At 40.2% G+C, this 20,345-nt stretch overlaps 1 protein-coding gene across 12 annotated transcripts in view; it reads right to left on the reverse strand.

The window, feature by feature from the left end:
• Positions 1-19,980, reverse strand: part of HDAC8 (histone deacetylase 8) — a 298,463-nt gene extending 278,483 nt beyond the window's left edge. For 2 of the 12 annotated variants that reach the window (XR_001853462.3, XM_037002991.2), the window contains exons 1-4: positions 19,508-19,966; positions 18,947-18,999; positions 16,637-16,767; positions 13,951-14,092 (exon numbers count right to left, since the gene is read on the reverse strand). Coding sequence is in view for 10 of the 12 variants with exons in the window: in XM_037002991.2 (XP_036858886.2) it covers positions 13,951-14,092; positions 16,637-16,767; positions 18,947-18,999; positions 19,508-19,618 (437 nt within the window). In the remaining 2 variants the exon portion in view is untranslated. Of the gene's footprint in view, positions 1-8,039; positions 13,602-13,950; positions 14,093-16,636; positions 16,768-18,946; positions 19,000-19,507 lie in introns of those variants that run through there. The other 10 variants (XM_017662711.3, XM_017662713.3, XM_017662716.3 and 7 more) reach the window with 8 other exon arrangements.
• Positions 19,981-20,345: the final 365 nt, after the last annotated feature.

A 20,345-nucleotide genomic window follows, 5' to 3' on the forward strand; every position in this document is an offset into this window, starting at 1 on the left:
GCTTGGATGCCACTGCCGAGGGCTTGCACAGGACGCTCCTGGGCCCTTCTGGCACTGCTGGTGCACACAGGTCACTCCTGGGCAACTCTGGCACCGTCCACATGCGCCAGCTGCTTCTGGGCCTCTCGGCTGCCACCACCACTGGCTTGCACAGGCTGCTCCTGGGCCCCTCTGGTGCCACTGCTGTGGGCATGCACAGCCGTTCTCCCGCTACTGGGCCAGTGTGTCAGGGTCCGTGCCAGCCGGGGGAATGACTGGCATGCTGCTTATCGCTGTGAGGGTTTTCAGAGCTGTGCTGCCACCGAGGGGGTTAGGTCGCCTGAAGTTCCTTGGTATTCCCAGCTGTTGGGCTTAGTGTGCTGGATGATTTCATCCAGCTGTGAGGTCCCTGTCCCTTTGAGACTTTCAAAAAGCACTTGCTTTTCTTTTGTCCCAGGGGAGCCGGTTACAGGGTCCTGCTTGCAGATTTTGCTTTTCCCTTTCTCTAATATCCAGCACACTGTGCACCATGTGACTGCACTCCTGGTGCAGATTACTAGAGCTGGTTGTTTAGCAGTCCTGGGCTTTCACTCCCTCCCTGCTCTGACTCCTTTCTTCCTGCTGGGGAGCTGGGGTGGGGAGGCGCTCAAGTCCTGCTGGGTCATGGCTTGTATCTTACCCCCTTTGTCTGATTCTGAGTTTTCACAGATGTAGATGTAGCCTGGCTGTTTCCCTGAATCCACTGGTCTCTCTTTTAGGAATAGTTGTATTTGTTGTATTTTTAAAAATATGTTTTTGGGAGGAGATTTCTGCTGAACTATTCACGCTGCCATCTTGGATCCTCCTTTCCATGAAATTTTATTATCACAGATATACCATCCATTTGTTTATGTGCTGCAGCCCTTTGGACCACAAACCATGTAACATCTGAATTTTATGCCCCAACTCCATGTAATATCTGAGTTCTATGCCCCAGCAAAAAATCAATTTTTGCTCTCTTGGGGGCAATATGGCCCCTGTTGAGACTGTGTGCTCTGCAGTGGTAGCCATTGTATTCAAACTGGTCTTTTTGAGGCTCATCTTTAATTTCTGTGACAAGTCTTGTCTGATTCTCTCCCACTGATCAGTCCCTCCTAAGACTTCTTTGTAGGTCTTTTTAGTTCCACCTGCCCTGTATACACTGGCATTTCACAAGTCTCAGTATTTTTATTCTGTCTTTCTATATTATTCTACACATGCTTACCAAGTGATTTTTATCTATTTCTTTAGTTTTAATGACTATTATTCCATTGACTCTCCAAATCTGTATCTTCTGTGAAGATGAATCTGCTGAGCTCCAGCCTCTTGCAAGACCAAGTACGGTCCACAAACTGGCAGCATTTAGTATCACCTGGGAGTTAAAAACAGATTCTCAGGTTCCACCCCAGACCTCCTGCTCCAGAATCTGCAGGATACCTGAGATATTTCATGTGAGCTGGGCCCTTTTACCAGCTCTCTAATAGACACCTCTGGTAGATGTTCCATAAGCCTATCAGCTCTCATTCCCTATTCTTCATGATTAATGGTAATATAATTTACTCAGTCATCTGCACAAGAAATTTGGATTACTTTTCTTATAATTATACCAAACTGATTACCATTCATTTCCTACCTGCTAAATGGCTCTTGAGTTTATTTCCTCTTCTATGCTAATCACCACTGCTTTCATATCCTTTGGGGTAGATTATTTCTGTAAGGTCTTAACAGATTTCTCTATCAACATCCCCCCCCCCACCCAACTTATCTGCCCACTCTTGCTAGAATCATATTCCTAAAATGCAAATCTGATGTTATCTCCTCCCCACTAAAAATTCCATCAGTGATTCCTCATTATCTGAAGCCAAGGTTCTTAACCAGGGATCCATATATGGGCTTTAGGAGATCTTTATACTTTCTCAAATTATAAGGAAACATTTGTATATATCCATTTCTCTAGGGACAGTGTATATAGTTTTCATCAGATTTTCAGATGGGTCCATGACCAAAATAGATCAAGAACCACTGCCCTGAAGCTTCAAGTCCAAGCTACTTAGCCTGGCATACAAGGACCCTTCATACCTCTTCCACCTTACCTCTCCAGCCACTTGAATATAAGAGCCCTTGGTTGCAGCTTTAATTATAGACTTGGAAGTTCCCTCAGTTTTCACTCCTCTGTGCCTATGCACATGCTGTTCTTGGACTAGCCCTAAGGTTACATACATGGTCAGTAAGTTGTACAGCCTGGATTTGCATCTAGGTCTTACTTGAAAGTTCACAGTCATTCCACTCTACAGTAGCTTGACATTTTACACTGTGATCTAGGACACAAAAATAGACACACATACGCTAGAACATGTTTCATGAAATCCACATTGATATAAAAGAATGCTGGTTGCAGCCCCACTGAATTGATACAATGTTCTATTAATGAATTATAATCCTGTTTGAAAATATTGCATTAGACCTTTGCTGATACAGGGAGCTCTGATTACTGAGAATTTATCTTAGCCCCAGAAGTTCCAAGGTTTTGTGGTTTCCTAGCGATAAAAAAGCTGTCATAACATGAAAGCATTTGCTAATGAACTGACCACTTGCATCAGTCCCCATTAAAACAACCTACTCCTTTAAACACTAGCATCTACTGCCATCCATCTGTTCAATTACTTTGTGTCTCATGGACTGTCAGAGATATCAGCAAGCAATTTAATGCAAATCTACCATAAAGAGAAATTACAAGTCTTATAAATAGATGCAGGATATCATGAAGTCAATATACAAAACTTACAAGGATTTGGTAGACTAGTTTACAACTGAAGAGGAGAAAAATAAATAAGGATAATGATTTTAAAAGTGGTTCAAAAGAGTGCTTTTAATACCAAATGATTAAGGAGAAGCCCTTGTGAAAACTGATGAAGTTCTTGAATATTTGGCAATATTGACCCTCTTAAAGTCTTGCAGAGAATGAAATGTACCATGATGAAATATCAGGCAATTTTGTTAGAAAAATTAGGCCGCAAACAAAAACAACCAGTCCTTGATACATTCTTTGTTATAAGAATTACTTAGCATTCATTTTTATTTAAAGAGGCAAAATGAACTTATTTTAATAGCTTTTAGTTACTCAAGTTAAATATCAATCAAGCCATATGTCCTCTACTATTTACTCTAAAATTTTAGTCCTCCTTTTAAATGGATTCACTTAGTGGCCTTTTATCTGATATCAAATGCCCTCAAATAATGAGAACATCCTATATCCATTCTCTTTGTCTCCTCATCACCTGGCATATTGCAGGAGCTTAATACATTTTTTAAATGAATAATTGTAATAGCTTTCTCCTCTGCCTCCAGTTTTAGTTCCCTCTGATACAATCAGCACATTGCCACCTTCTCTAAAATTCTTCAGTAAATCCCCACCAGCCCCAGAAAAAAGTCCAGCTCCTCAGTGTGGCTTATAAAACCTTCATAATCTGGTCTCACTCTATTTGCTCTCATATTCTGGCCACAATGAACTACATGTATTTCTCCAAATGCCCTCATACTCTCCTGCTGCCATGCTTTTATACTCCCTCTGCTTGGATTTCTCCATCCCCATCAGTGGGAAGGCAAACACATTCTCCTTCTCCTGTACACCTCACTACCCTGCACATAACTGTAGTGTACACCACCACATTGTGCCTGTACTGAAACCACTTCTAAACTTGCTTCAAGCTGTTTTTATCATAAAAGTTTTATTGATAATAGTATCATTAGAGAAAAGAGGAAACAGAAAAAGGTGCATGTATATGTATGCACGTGTATACACAAACACATACACATATCTCACAATATCATCACCCTCACAAAGTCATTGGTACCATTTTTGGGGGGCTTTTAAGCTTTTTTTATTTTTTATTTTTGCTATCATTAATCTGCAATTACATGAAGAACACTATGTTTACCAGGCTCTCAGCAAGTCCCCCACCACATCCCTCTCACCAAGTTCCCCCCACACACCCCACTACAGTCACTGTCCATCAGTGTAGCAAGAGGCTGTATAATCACCACCTGTCTTCTGTGTTGTACAGCCCCCCTGTACCCCCCACAACACTATACATGCTAATTGTAATGCCCCCTTTCTTTTTCCCCGCCCTTATCCCTCCCTTACAAACCCATCATCCCCAGTCCCTTTCCCTTTGGTAACTGTTAGTCCATTCACGGGTTCTGTGATTCTGCTGCTGTTTGGTTTCTTCAGTTTTTCTTTGTTCTTATGCTTCACATGTGAGTGAAATCACTTGGTACTTCTCCTTCTTCGCCTGGCTTATTTCACTGAGCATAATACCCTCTAGCTCCATCCATGTTGTTGCAAATGGTAGGATTCATTTTCTCCTTATGGCTGAATAATATTCCATTGTGTATATGTACCACATCTTCTTTATCCATTCATCTACTGATGGACACTTGGGTTGCTTCCATTTCTTGGCTATTATAAATAGTGCTGCAATAAACATAGAGGTGCATCTGTCTTTTTCAAACTGGACTGCTGCATTCTTAGGGTAAATTCCTAAAAGTGGAATTCCTGGGTCAAATGGTATTTCTATTTTGAGCATTTTGAGGAACCTTTGAACTGCTTTCCACAATGGTTGAACTAATTTACATTCCCACCAGCAGTGTAGGAGGGATCCCCTTTCTCCACAGCCTTGGCAACATTTGCTGTTGTTGTCTTTTGGATGGAAGCCATCCTTATTGGTGTAAGGTGATATCTCATTATGGTTTTAATTTGCATTTTTCTGATGACAAGTGATGTGGAGCATCTTTTCATGTGTCTGTTGCCCATCTGAATTTCTTCTTTAGAGAACTGTCTATTTAGCTTCCCTGCCCATTTTTTAATTGGATTATTTGCTTTCTGTTTGATGAGGTGTGTGAGCTCTTTATATATTATGGATGTCAACCCTTTATCAGACCTGTCATTTATGAATATATTCTCCCATACTGTAGGATACATTTTTGTTCTATTGATGGTGTCCTTTGCTCTACAGAGGCTTTTCAGCTTGATATAGTCCCACTTGTTCATTTCTGCTTTTGTTTTCCTTGCACGGAGAGATAAGTTCAAGAAGAGGTGACTCATGCTTATGTCTAAGAGATTTTTGACTATGTATTTTTCTAAGAGTTTTATGGTTTCATGACTTATGTTCAAGTCTTTGATCCATTCGGAATTTAATTTTGTGTATGGGATTAGACAGTGACTCAGTTTAATTCTCTTATTTGTAGCTGTCCAGTCTTCCCAGCACCATCTGCTGAAGAGATTGTCATTTCCCCATTGTATGTGCATGGATCCTTTATCATATATTAATTGACCATATATGTTTGGGTTAATGTTTGGAGACTCTATTCTGTTCCATTGGTCTGTGGCTCTGCTCTTGTGCCAGTACCAAATTGTCTTGATTACTGTGGCTTTGTAGTAGAGCTTGAAGTTGGGCAGTGAGATCCCCCCCACTTTATTCTTCCTTCTCAGGATTGCCTTGGCTACTCGGGGTCTTTGGTGTTTCCATATGAATTTTTGAACTATTTGTTCCAGTTCACTGAAGAATGCTATTGGTAATTTGATAGGGATTGCATCAAATCTGTATATTGTTTTGGGAAGGATGGCCATTTTGACAATATAATTCTTCCTAGCCAGGAGCATGGGATGAGTTTCCATTTGTTAGTGACCTCTTTAATTTCTCTTAAGAGTGTCTTATAGTTCTCAGGGTATAGGTCTTTCACTTCCTTGGTTAGGTTTATTCCTAGGTATATTATTCTTTTTGATGCAATTGTGAATGGAATTGTTTTCCTTATTTCTCTTTCTATTAGTTCATTGTTAGTGTATAGGAGAGCCACAGATTTCTGTGTGTTAATTTTGTATCCTGTAACTTTGCTGAATTCCGGTATTAGTTCTAGTAGTTTTGGAGTGGAGTCTTTAGGGTTTTTTATGTACAATATCATGTCATCTGCAAACAGTGACAGTTTAACTTCCTCTTTACCAATCTGGATTCTTTGTATTTCTTTGTTTTGCCTAATTGCCATGGCTAGGACCTCCAGTACTATGCTAAATAACACTGGGGAGAGTGGGCATCCCTGTCTTGTTCCTGATCTCAGAGGAAAAGCCTTCAGCTTTTCGCTGCTCAGTATGATATTGGCTGTGGGTTTATCATATATGGCCTTTATTATGTTGAGGTACTTGCCATCTATACCCATTTTATTGAGAGTTTTTATCATGAATGGATGTTGAATTTTGTTGAATGCTTTTTCAGCATCTATGGAGATGATCATGTGTTTTTTGTCCTTTTTGTTGATGTGGTGCATGATGTTGATGGATTTTCGAATGTTGTACCATCCTTGCATGCCTGGGATGAATCCCACTTGGTCATGGTGTATGATCCTTTTGATGTATTTTTGAATTCAGTTTGCTAATATTCTGTTGAGTATTTTTGCATCTATGTTCATCAGGGATATTGGTCTGTAGTTTTCTTTTTTGGTGGGGTCTTTGCCTGGTTTTGGTATTAGGGTGATGTTGGCTTTATAGAATGAGTTTGGGAGTGTTCCCTCCTCTTCTATTTTTTGGAAAACTTTAAGGAGAATGGGTATTATGTCTTCTCTGTATGTCTGATAAAATTCTGAGGTAAATCCATCTGGCCCGGGGGTTTTGTTTTTGGGTAGTTTTTTGATTACTGCTTCAATTTCATTGGTGGTAATTGGTCTGTTTAGATTTTCTGTTTCTTTCTGGGTCAGTCTTGGAAGGTTGTATTTTTCTAGGAAGTTGTCCATTTCTACTAGGTTTTCCAGCTTGTTAGCATATAGGTGTTCATAGCAGTCTCTAATAATTCTTTGTATTTCTGTGGGGTCTCTCGTGATTTTTCCTTTCTTGTTTCTGATTCTGTTGATTCTCTTTTTCTCTTAATAAGTCTGGCTAGAGGCTTATCTATTTTGTTTATTCTGTCGAAGAATCAGCTCTTGGTTTCATTGATTTTTTCTATTGTTTTATTCTTCTCAATTTTATTTATTTCTTCTCTGATCTTTATTATGTCCCTCCTTCTGCAGACTTTGAGCCTCATTTGTTCTTTTTCCAATTTCGATAACTGTGATGTTAGACTATTCATTTGGGTTTGTTTTTCCTTCTTTAAATATGCCTGGATTGCTATATACTTTCCTCTCAAGACTTCTTTTGCTACTTCCCACAGAATTTGGGGCTTTGTGTTGTTGTTGTCATTTATTTCCATATATTGCTGAATCTCCATTTTAATTTGGTCATTGATCCATTGATTATTTGGGAGCATGCTGTTAAGCCTCCATGTGTTTGTGAGCCTTTTTGCTTTCTTTGTACAATTTATTTCTAGTTTATACCTTTGTAGTCTGAAAAGTTGGTTGGTAGAATTTCAATCTTTTGGAATTTACTGAGGCTCTTTTTGTGGCCTAGTATGTGGTCTATTCTGGAGAATGTTCCATGTGCACTTGCGAAGAATGTGTAGCCTGTTTCTTTTGGATGTAGAGTTCTATAGATGTCTATTAGGTGCATCTGTTCTAGTGTGTTGTTCACTGCCTCTGTGTCTTATTTTCTGTCTGGTGGATCTGTCCTTTGGAGTGAGTGATGTGTTGATGTCTCCCAAAATGAATGCATTGCATTCTATTTCCTCCTTTAATTCTGTTAGTATTTGTTTCACATATGTTGGTGCTCCTGTATTGGGTACATATATATTTATAATGGTTATATCCTCTTGTTGGACTGAGCCCTTTTTATCATTATGTAATGTCCTTCTATATCTCGTTACTTTCTTTGTTTTGAAGTCTATTTTGTGTGATACTAGAACTGCAACACCTGCTTTTTCCCTCTGTTGTTTGCATGAAGTATCTTTTTCCTTCCTTGACTTTAAATCAGTGTATGCCTTTCGTTTTGAGGTGAGTCTGTTGTAAGCAGCATATAGATGGGTCTTGCTTTTTTATCCATTCTATTACTCTGTGTCTTTTGGTTGGTGCATTCAGTCCATTTACATTTAGGGTAATTATTGAAAGATATGTACTTATTGCCATTGCAGGCTTTAAGTCTGTGGTTACCAAAGGTTCAAGGTTAGCTTCTTTACTATCTTACTGTCTAACGTAACTCACTTACTGAGCTATTATAAACACTGTCTGATGATTATTTCTCTCCCTTCTTATTCCTCCTCCTCCATTCTTCATATGTTGTACGTTTTTTTCTGTGCTCTTTTTAGGAGTGCTCCCATCTAGAGCAGTCCCTCTAAAATACCCTGTAGAGGTGGTTTGTGGGAGGCAAATCTCCTCAACTTTTGCTTGTCTGGGAATTGTTTAATCCCTCCTTCATATTTAAATGATAATCGTGCTAGATACGGTATTCTTGGTTCAAGGCCCTTCTGTTTCATTGCATTAAATATATCATGCCATTCTCTTCTGGCCTGTAAGGTTTCTGTTAATTCTGATGATAGCCTGATGGGTTTTCCTCTGTAGGTGACCTTTTTTTCCTCTGCGGCTGCCTTTAATACTCCGTCCTTGTCTTTGATCTTTGCCATTTTAATTATTATGTGTCTTGGTGTTGCCCTCCTCGGGTCCCTTGTTATTGGAGTTCTGTGTGCTTCTGTGGTGTGATAGGCCATTTCCTCACCCAATTTGGGGAAGTTTTCAGCAATTATTTTTTCAAAGACATTTTCTATCCCTTTTTCTCTCTCTTCTTCTTGTACTCCTATAATGAGAATATTGTTCCGTTTCAATTGGTCACACAGTTCTCTTAATATTCTTTCATTCCTGGAGATCCTTCTCTCTCTTTCTGCATCAGCTTGTCTGCATTCCTGTTCTGTGATTTCTAGTCCATTAATGGTCTCTTACATCTTGTCCATTCTGCTTTGAAGTCCTTCCAGAGATTGTTTTATTTCTGTATTCTCCCCCCTTAGCTCTTGCATATTTCTCCGCAAGTCCATCAGCATGGTTATGACATTTATTTTGAATTCTTTTTCATGAAGATTGGTTAAATCTATCTCCCCAGATTCCTTCTCAGGGGAGGATGTGGAGGATGTCTGGGTTAGTCTGGTCTGGATCAAATTTTTCTGCCTTTTCATGTCAATAGATGCAGTGGTATGCTGTTGGCTCGTGTGTCAGCTGGGAGAACCAAGACCCTTTCCACTTGCTCCTGGCCTTTCTTTCCTGGGACAACAGTGACCCCTAGCAGCTTGTGTTGGGCAGTTGCACGTAGAGTGGGTCTCTGTTTCTTGCCCAGCCACTATGTAGGAAGCTCCCTTGCTGTGGGCGTGGCCAGCCTCAGGCTGCTACTCTGCTATGGCAGGGCTGCACCAGAGGGTGAATGGTCGGGGGGGCTGTTTATCGCCGTGAGGGGTCTCAGAGCTGCGCTGCTGCCCAGGGGGTTAGGGCACCTGGAGTTCCCTGGGATTCCCAGGTGCTGGGCTAAGTGTCCCGGGGATGCTTCCGTCGAGCTGTGGGGTCCCTGTCCCTTTAAGACTTTCAAAAAGCACTCGCTTTTCTTTGTCCCAGGGATGCTGGCTGCAGGGACCCGCTTGCATGTTTTACTGTCCCGTTTCACTAGTTTCCCGCACTCCTTGCACTGTGTCTGTGCTCCAGGTGTGGATGGCTTGGGCTGGCTGTTTAGCAGTCCTGGGCTCCCTCTCCCTCCCCGCTCTGACTCCTCTCCTCCTGCTGGAACCTGGGGTGAGGGGCGCTTGGGTCCTGCCGGGCCAGGGCTTGTATCTTACCCCCTTCATGAGGTGCTGGGTTCTCGCAGGTGTGGATGTAGTCTGGCTGTTGTCCTGTATCTTCTGGTGTCTCTTTTATGGATAGTTGTATTTGTTGTATTTTCAAAAATATATATGTTTTTGGGAGGAGATTCCCACTGTCCTACTCATGCCGATATCTTGGCTCCACCTTCACTGGTATCATTCTGTTGTATTTCCTTCTATGATTTTTTCCATATGCGTGTATTTACTAAATGATATATATATTTGTTACAAGGTTGCAGCTACCTGTCCTTTAAAAGCAAAGGCAACATTATAGGATATGCATTTTTTTCTTATTATGTAATCATCCTAACCACCATTTTTAATGGTTCTGGAATAGCCCACCAAGTGGATATGCTGCTGTATACTACCTAACCATTCTGCTATTGAATATGGAGGTCCCCCTCCCCCACTTCTTTTTGCTATTACAGATTAGGTATAGGAATTATCATCTTTGTATATACACAGCTTTTCCATATTTTGGATTGACTTATTTCCTTAGATTACCAAGAGTAACAGATGTATTAAAGATCTTTCTTCTGTTGGCTCAAATTTGGTAGGAGGAAAATATACACATGTATATATAATGTTTCCATTTCTCTTCCTCTCATTATTAGCAATGCTAAATACTTTTTCATGTTTATTATTTGTTTCCTTTTTTGTGAATTGTTCATGTCTTTTGCCCATTTTCTGAATACTAGTGTTTAAAAAACTTAATGAGAATAAAGATTTTTAACTCTGTTATATTTGCCATGACTATTTTCTTGCCTGTTTTTGTTGCTATTTTAGCACAAAAGTAATAAAATCTCATTACAGAACTCCTGAAAACCAGAGAAATACATTTTTGAAAGTCATCAATATTTCTGGCACCCTAACATAACCACTATTATCATTCCCACTAGGTTTTTTTATGTGTTTCCTAAGTTGTAATTGCAGTGTGCAAAGACCTGCTTTTTAATGAACACAAAAGTATTTTCCCAAATAGCCCTATACTCTTCATAATCATCATTTAAAATCATATTCCATGGAGTAGATTCACCATTTCCTTATTGCTAGAATTCATGCTATTTCTAATATTTTTGATTTATAAATAACACTGATAAACACCATCATGCAGATAGTTCTTTCCTTATTTTGGATTAGTTTCTTAGGAAACATTCTCAGGAGTCGAATTACTTGATATAAGTACATTAATACATGTTGGTTACTGGACTTCTTTCTTAAGGGGTTGAGGCAAACTACAGTATTACTAGCAAACTGAGTACTCTCCTTTTCAATTGTTATAAAATTATAACAGAAGAGGCTACCTACTTATTTTAATTTCCATTTCTTTGGCTAGTAATGATGAACATTATCCCATATTCTCCAGTTGTACTTAAACTCTTTTTCAAGTAGTTTATTCATGTTTTTTGTATTTTTTCCTATATGTAATACTGTATGAGTACTTTAAAAAATACACACCTATCACTTCATATTTACATCAAATATGCCTTTTTAGTCTGTGTTTAAATTTTATTTTTTAAATGGCCACCAAACTTATTTTTTGTTTTAAAATTTTATATAGCCAAATTTGTTGATCTCGTTCTTTATTTTTCTATTACTTCCTGAGCTTAGAAAACTATTCCCCTTCAGAAGCTTGTAAACATTCATTCATTCTAGATTCTAGTTCTTTTTTTAATTTGCTATTTTATACTTAACTCTTCAACCAGCTCCACTTAGTTTATTACAGGAGATGAGGGTATAAATGCTACAAGCTGTCACAACATCATTTACTGTACAATCCTTTCCTGCCATTCAATTGTAATACATCCTCTTTAACAGACTGAACTTTTATATATATCATTCTCGGGGAGTGTACTATAACATTGTCCAATCTTAGACCAGTCATACAGGTGTTTTCATTACTCTAGTTTTGTATGTTTAATATCCAATAGCATTAGTCCCTCACTTCTTTTGCAGAATTTTCTTTGAAAATCACTCTTCCTTGGCTTTCAAATGCACTTATTTGGTTTCTTACTTCTAAGATATGGATTTCTTGAGGACACGACTGGTTTTTTCCCTTATAATAGACTGCTAAGCATAGTATTACTTGGTCAATAGGCATGAATGTTTCCCTCACTCTCTTAACACTGATTTCCAAAGTTTTCAAAAAGAGTGTGCCAACTTCTCTCTAATCCTGCCAGCACCTGAGTATGATGAACTTTTTTTTCAAAATTGGTAGTATATAAAATATACAATGCTTCAAATTTTATATCTCTGCTTATTAATGATGATAAACATGCTTGACATACAGTAGGTGCTTAATCAGTGCATATTGAATAAGTTACATGTATGAATCTATACATGTTTTGGGGGATGGGGAAGTTTAAGCAAATATTATGGTTATAATAGATAACTTAGATAACTGCTGGATAGATGTGAGTTTGTAGCCTAAATGCCTGTAGTCCATCTGTAGAGAGATTTAACAGGTGCCAAGAACCCTCTAGAATTTGGACCTAAATTGAGGCAATCCCTAGAGACTCTCTGTAATTTATATTCCCCACGGGCGTGTCTGTTTCTAGGCAAGATAAGCTGAAAGCTGTCTGAAATGGGTAAGGTAATAGTGTGTGGGTATGCCCACACCTACTGGCAGACCAGAAGCAGCCATGGTTAGCTCAAGATAGAGTATGCTTCCTTTGGCAGCTAAATAGTCATAAGAAGTTGCAGATATCTGGGTATTCCACTAGAAACTGACCCAGGCCCTACCACGCCTTAAGCAGTGAATTTAAACACATAAGATTCTCCAATGCTCTGTGCAGAAACTAGATCTGATTTGTATGAACAGGCATTTTCCATGAAACCACACTACTTTTCTTTTCACCTTGCTAAGCATATCAAGGCATAGAAGTCCTTAGTTTGAATAAGCTTGGTTTTTCCCCTTTCATCTGTAGTGTATAGGAAAGAGATTATTTTTTTCTCCTAGGGATCATGTCTTTATTTTGAATTGTTTTAATAGAGCAAAGGCTAACAAAGGGCAGGTGGTTTCTCTTGTTTTTAAGGCCATGCAAAACTCTTTACTAAACACTGTTTCTCTTTGCTCCATTTCCTCAGTAGTAGAGTCTACTAGTAAACTCTTTTTTTTTGGTCATGAAATCTGCTGCTTTGATGAAAAGAATTCCATGTTATTATCTTAACCTGCATATGCTGAAATTGTGCTCAAGGTTTTATTCTGAAAAATAAAGTGCGGTTTTCTCTAGACTCAAGAGCACCAGAGTATCAAGGTCATGGCCAATGGTATGAACAACTGGTGCGTGAATGATGCATCAGTAGTTCGTACCACTGCTGCTTCATTTCATTCACACAGCACATTGATAAAGTCAGAGTTTTAAAAATCCTTCCCGTCCAACATGTATTAAGTACTACAGACATATTGAGCAAGAAGCAAAATGCTGAATAAGGCCCAGCAGTCCTTGTCAGACAGAGTACTGCTATTTGAAACATTAACACAAAACTCCAAAAGGACTTCTCCTCTAACTCCAAGTAGCACCTAAGAACAGATGTTTCATAAGCCTAACTCTCGGTTGGTTGCCACTTTCCTTAGAGACAGCAGAATAACCCTTTGTTAATTCTTCAGCATTTTGCTTTAAATCTATACTCATCAATTCTCCACCTATTCAAAAACCTGCTTACCACTTCTTTCAAGAACTCGCTTTAAAATTCACCTCTTCTGAGACTTCCATGATTAATTTCTTCCTCCTGCTAAAACTCCAGCTCATATGTGCATTCAATTGTTATCAAAATTGATGTTGCTCCCTAATTATTCTAGTTTTGTTAGTGTTTCTAGAGTCCTCTGAAGACACGGGAATTTCCAGAAAGCTGAAAAAGAATTTAGAGATTTTCTAGTTATATCCTTTGCCACACCCATTTTCCTTATGAAGAAACTGAGGCTTAGAGAGGTTAATTTGTCCAAGTCAGTTAGCCAAGTTCGTAGGAAAACTAGGCACAGAGCCCAGATGTCCTGACTTTTAATAGTGTGCTTTCCACAATTTTATGCCATTTTCTATGTCTCTTGTATCTCTTCAGGATGCCTAGGAAAGTGACACACACACACACACACACACACACACGTCTTTCAGTAAGTACCAATTCAATAAGCATAAGAGCTTACGTAACTGAGAACCTGACTCAAGAAACGAGACAGAAAGCAGAAAGGTCATTTTCTTACTTCTTTGCATGATGCCACCCTCCGGACCAGTTAATCGCTACTTTGCACATTCCATCAATCAGGCATTGGGCCGCTGTGATTGTAGCCCCTCCTACAGCAGCTGCGTAGTCAAATATCCCTTCGGTCGCTGGGCAGTCATAACCTTTGGGCAAATATCAGAAGAGTTTGTTAAAAGAGGAAATGGAGAAATAGGAGGTATGACATTGTGATTTATAATAAGAAATATATATTTGGTTTCTGGACAGAGCACTTAAAAGTCTTGGAATTTTCCAAGTGATGACAGCAATAAAGCTATCTTTGTTAGGTTAATGGAGGTGACTTGCTGCACCTAAGGTTGGAGTTTGCCAGTGGATCCAACCAGGTGATTAGAGGGTTAGAAAAACCAGTCCCAACACTCCTGACGTCCTGTAAGGGGTGAGGAGCTGGAGATTGAGCTCAGTCATCAACGGGCCCGTGATTTAATCAATCATGCCTATGTAATGAACTCATGTTCATAACACCAAAAGGGAAATGTTCAGACAGCTTCCCAGTTGGTGAACACATAGAGATGCAGGGATAGGGGCACGCCTGGAGAAGGCATAGAAGCTCCACATCCTTTTTTCATATCTTCCCCTATGCATCTCTTCCCCCTGGCTGTTCCTGAGTTATATCCATTTATAATTAACCCATAATCTAGTGAGTGAATGAGTTTCCTGAATTCTGTGAGCAGCTTTAGTAAATCAGTTGAACCCAAGGAGGGGGCTGTGGGAACTTCTGCTTTGCAGCCAGTTGGACAGAAGGACAGGTAACAACCTGGATTTGCGATTGGCATCCTGAGTTGGAGGGGGTCGCCAAAACCTCCAATCTCTAACCAATTACTCAGAAGCACAGGTAACAACCTGGACTTATGATTGGCATCTGAAATAGGGAGTGGTCTTAGGGGACTGAACCCTTTACCTGTGGATTCGGATGCCATCTCTGGGTAGTGTCACAGTTGAGTTGAATTGTAGGACACCTAGCTGGTGTCCTGAGCATTGGTTTGTGGTGGTGGTCGGGGGGGAGGAAACACCCCTCCACAGATTGGAAATGGGTCCAAAACCCTACCAGGAGGAATAGGTTAAGAGGTAAGAACAACACACCCTACCAAAACCTACTGTGCTAACATCAACTCCAAATGAGAGATAAACATTTACAGTATTTGGGAGAAAATTTTGTTAGAGCTAGAAATGCTAAACCTTTGAGATGATCTAGTCACATTCTACAGATGGGGAAAGAAAGGCCTAGGAGATGATGTCTTTCATCTATGGTCACTCAGAGCCAGGCCTGGGACCCAGGTCTCTTGACTCCCCTGCCATCCCTCCAACCCAGTCCAGAGTTCTACAAAACCATGCTGTTTCTCTAGACTGTCCTACTGGCCACTTCAAAAAAATTCAGCTGGCCAACATTCAAGACAAGAAACAACAAATGCTGGTGAGGATGCAGAGAAAGGGGAACCCTCCTATACTGTTGGTGGGAATGTAAATTAGTTCAACTATTTGGAAAGCAATATGGAGGTTCCTCAAAAAACTAAAAATAGCAATACCATTTGAGCCAGGAAGTCCACTCCTAGGAAATTTTTTATTATTAAGGTATCATTGATATACAATCTTATGCTCAGGTTTCCCATGAACAAAACTGTGGTTACTACATTCCCACTCCTAGGAATCTACCTAAAGAAAACAAGATCCCAGATTCAAAAAGACATATGCATCCCTATGTTTATTGCAGCACTATTTACAATAGCCAAGATATGGAAGCAACCTAAGTGTTCATTAGTATATGGATGAAGAAGATGTGGTACATATACACAATGGAATATTATTCAGCCATAAGAAGAAAATGAATCCTACCATTTACAACAACATGGATGGAGCTAGAGGGTATAATGCTCAGTGAAATAAGTCAGGCAGAGAAAGACAAGTACCAAATGATTTCACTCATTTTTGGAGTATAACAACAAAGCAAAACTAAAGGAACAAAACAGCAGCAGACTCACAGATTCCAAGAAGGGACTAGCGGTTACCAAAGGGAAGGTGGTGGGGAGGGAGGGAGAAACGGATTAAAGGGCATTATGATTAGCACACATAATGTAGGGGGGTCACAGGGAAGGCAGTACAGCACAGAAAAGAAAAGTAGTGACTCTATAGCATGTTACTATGCTGATGGACAGTGATTGCAATGGGGAGTGGGGGGACTTGATAACATGGGTGAATGTTGTAACCACAATGTTGCTCATGTGAAACCTTTATAAGAGTGTATATCAATGATACCTTAATAAAAAAAATGCAGCTGTTTAATGAGAGATGAAGTTGAAAACTTAGCCAGAACAGAAATCTGTACTGAAGTTAAAATATAAGGTCACAGGACAGTTAAATCAGCATGTATACAGCCATGGTTTGGGTACTGCTACAAAAGCCTAAACAATTGAAAGATTTCCCCCATCTGATCTATCATTCACATCTGCTCAACTCATATGGTTTGCTTGGTGAGATACATACAGTGAAGATTTAGAGATTAAAAAAAAGAGAGTGTCATAACACTGTGATGAACACATTGGTTCTTAATTTAAAAGTATTTAAGACCATCATGCCAATTATAAAAGGTTAAGTAGTTACAATCTACATGCGGAGGTTGTCTAGCTCCCATCATTGCCTGGTAATGATTTTACCTAGCCCATATTCTGTGGAGTCTGGATGATCATCATCTCCTTCTTGGCTGACCTTCTGGAGATGCTGCAGATAGGCATCAGTGTGGAAGGTGGCCATCTCCTCCATGGAGGCCACTTTGGGCTTAACTATCCTAATAACAACAGAGAACAAAGAGAGGTGAGTGAGTCAGACCCAGAGAATGTCAGAAGCTAGAAGTAGGAGCCAGCATTCTGAGCATAAAATACAACTCCCAGTTTCTGATTCCAGTGGGCTGACACAACAAAAATGTCTGTTCCTCTAGTGACCTATATAATCTTTACTTCCTCATATCTAGGTAATGATGCCATTAATAAGGGGTGAGTGGATAAATTTTTTCCCCTTGAGTTTTTAGGCAGGTGGAAAATAGAGTGAGCATATTCAAATTAAATAATCAGGTATTAGACACTCTGAGTTACAACTTTCATGATAAACCAGCATATTTTCATTTGAATCAGTTCCTAATTGGGGCATATAATCCCTTTGGTTATGGTTTTCTTTAGTGGGCAGCTATATTGTCATGAATTTTGAATTTGGAGTCAGGGAACTGGGACCCTGTCATAACTCTGTACTTACCAGATCTATAACCTCAGGTAAGTTGACTATTCTGTAGTTTAGTTTCCTCATCTGTAAAGTGGGGAGATCTTCTAAGACTTATGTGAAGATTAAATGATACAGATATGAAAATGCTTTGTGGATAACTATCACTATTATTAAAGGATAAAAAAATAGGGAACCCAGAGTGTAAAAGTCCTTCACATATGCCTTTGAGCAGAAGAAGAGAAGGGGCAAACAGGTTGGAACCAGGATTCACTCAGAAGCTGTTAACCACCTCTTCACAAATAGGAGTGACTGACAGAACACAGGGGGCTAAGCTAACAACAGGACTTACCATCTCTAACCTCTAGTGGCCCATTCCCCATTTCCTTTTCTTGACCCCGCTGCTGCCACTACTGCTCTCTAGCTCTCAGCACTGCCACTCAGAGGGTGGTCTATAGGCCAGAAGCATCACCACCTGGGGGCTTGTTAGAAAAGTTGAATTTCAGCCTCACTTCAGATCTCCTGAATCAGAATTTGTATTTTAACAAGGTGATTTATATGCACTTTCCAGTTGGAAGAGCAATGACCTAGGCCACTGGGAGGCAGTAGTGGCTTTTTACATTTGCCAAATGGGACCATGGCCATGAGTTTCTAGTGAATTAATATGACTGTACAGGCTACTACTATGACCAAACAGGCCAAAAAAAAAATCCTGTGGATCAGCCTCAAAAACTAAATATATGTAAGCCAAGATGCAAGGATTCTTGCTTTAAGAAAACATGTCTACACCCTCAGAGGTGACAAATCTGCCCATCAAAATCAAAATTTTACAGTTTCTTGGACCATGTTTCCCAGGCTTAATAGCTGCCTTTTTAAGCAACCTTCCTTGTATTTAACGGATATTCATGGAAACCTCTCTACTTAACAACAAGGAAATTGGACAGCTTTTTTGCTTTCTCATCTTAAAGTGATTTTTGAAAGGTTAAACAGCTTTGATGGATGGCATGAAGTTTTTATGCTTACCAAGCACATGGGTTAAAACAGCTGAGAAACATTCCTAAAGAAGGTATTCAATAAGTGACTTTGTTAATGATAAAATTCCAGGAGATAAATGAAGCATACCACACTAGCTGGCATACATAGACAGATAATCACCCACTGGCCAGAAAACATCACACATAATCCCACAAGTGGCAAGGTTATAATCTTTACTCTTACAACGACAAACAGCAAGTTCATTTTTCTAAAGGAGCACTTAGCTCTGTGCTGAGTTCTGACCTTGCTAGCAGGTGTTTGCTTTGGTCTTGACTGTCTGTAAACTCATTCATTAAAGTCTGGTGGTGGTGATGGGGTATCTAAAAAGTCTTGTTGAACACACACCCTCAGGTCTAGCTTACGAAAAGAAAAACCCCCAAACCAGAAAACTAGCTGACCACCACCTTTTTTTCCCCTATCATATAGGGTTTTGTACCCAAAAGTACTCACCTCAAAATCTCCACAAAGCACCTATCCTTAGGATACTTTTTTCCTTCCCAGTAATAAAATCTTAATGGCTCTTACCTGCTTCACGTAGTTTTTTCAGGTTTTCTTAATTTTTCAAGGGCTTTCACTAAGTTACAGGCAGATTACAAACACTGAATTCCAAAAGGCTTTTTAAAAAGGACCATTCTCTTCCTAAATAATCCCACTGTGAAGCAGGATATTAAGGTTATGAACACTTCCGTTCAGGGCTCTGTTCACAAAAGACAACTTACCTCATTTGCTTATGCAGTGCATATGCTTCAATCAAAGAATGTACCATACTGGCCTAAAAACATCAGCAAAGAAAAAAAAAGGCAGAAAATAGTCTCTTTATTGTTTAATTCAGAGAAATCCCGTAGACTTCATCATTCTGAACAAAGGAGCTAACTTTTAGCTTCCCTCCCTTCTTTTCACTTAACAGTTAACAATGCACTTAAACAATATGGATACAAAGTATCTAAACCGCTAAGGAGAAGGTACCCGGCCTTACTGAGGTGATGGAACACTTTCCTCCTGCAGCTTCTTCTCCACCACTTCAGGCATCCCTGGCTGTAGAGACGCCTTCCCCTCCCCCGCACCGCCATCCCCACCTGTCCCTTGGACGCCTGGCTGATAAATACTGCGCTCTCAAAAACTATAAGGGAACACTTCCTCCATCACCTGGTACAGCGGCCCAAATTTCTGCTAAAGATTTCCCTCAGCCTAGTACTCTCTTGGCTTTCTAGTGCCTTCCCGTCCACAGTCCCCCACCCCCACACCAAAAGCCCACGGTCTTTCATTTCAACCTCTCTTACCCGTTTGGGGACTTTGGCCAGGGAGTCGCACATGCTGACATATTCGGGACTGTAGATGTAAACCGGTGGCAGCGACTGCCCACTGTCCGCCGGTTCCTCCGCCTCCTCCATCTTCTACTTCCAGCCGTTCCGGAGCCACCGTCCGGATCCGGCTTTTTTCGGACTCAGCCCGGGCTCCGGTTCCTGCTCCTTTGATCGGCCGCAGCGGTGCTCCCTGGTCAACATTCCCTCCTATTCTCGAGATCGCCGGAGACACTGTCCCCGCTCCCCATCCAATGAGAGGAATATATGGGCTTTCCCAGGTCAGAACCCCTTTATTTAGTGACCACAGTTCAAAAACGGGAGTTCGGCCGACAGAAGAACCCAAATAGCTGCCAATTAGGATAGATAGTTTATGGCACAAATAAGCACGGTCAAAACGAACCATCCTTGTTGCCCTACGGGGCCATTTGAGATGAGGTCAGACCAGCTTCAGAGCATGCTGGTAGATGTAGTTTCGAGGGGTTTCGGTAGCGGAAGAACCGGGGCTGATTACTAAAAGAGCCGCGAATTTGAGTTTTAGCGCTGAAAAAGGGGGAAAAAAAGCAACCCCAACTCTTTACGAATTGTTTCAATCTACAACCTATAGAAATGTTTAAAGACAGACACGATGGGTCCACTAAGGGGCTAGCACCACCCAGCTACATCAAGCAGGCTTTTCTTGGTTGGGGACTAATTAACGGTACAAATGGTTTGAAAAGTTTACGCGGTATATTCTGTACCGCAACTTTACTTCATTGCTTTTCAACATTAACTATCCATGTCCACGTAAGAGTTAATATTCTCAAGAATTTACACT

This window comes from Manis javanica, chromosome X (genome assembly GCF_040802235.1).
Source record: "Manis javanica isolate MJ-LG chromosome X, MJ_LKY, whole genome shotgun sequence".
In the NCBI taxonomy this organism is placed as follows: Eukaryota; Metazoa; Chordata; class Mammalia; order Pholidota; family Manidae; genus Manis; species Manis javanica.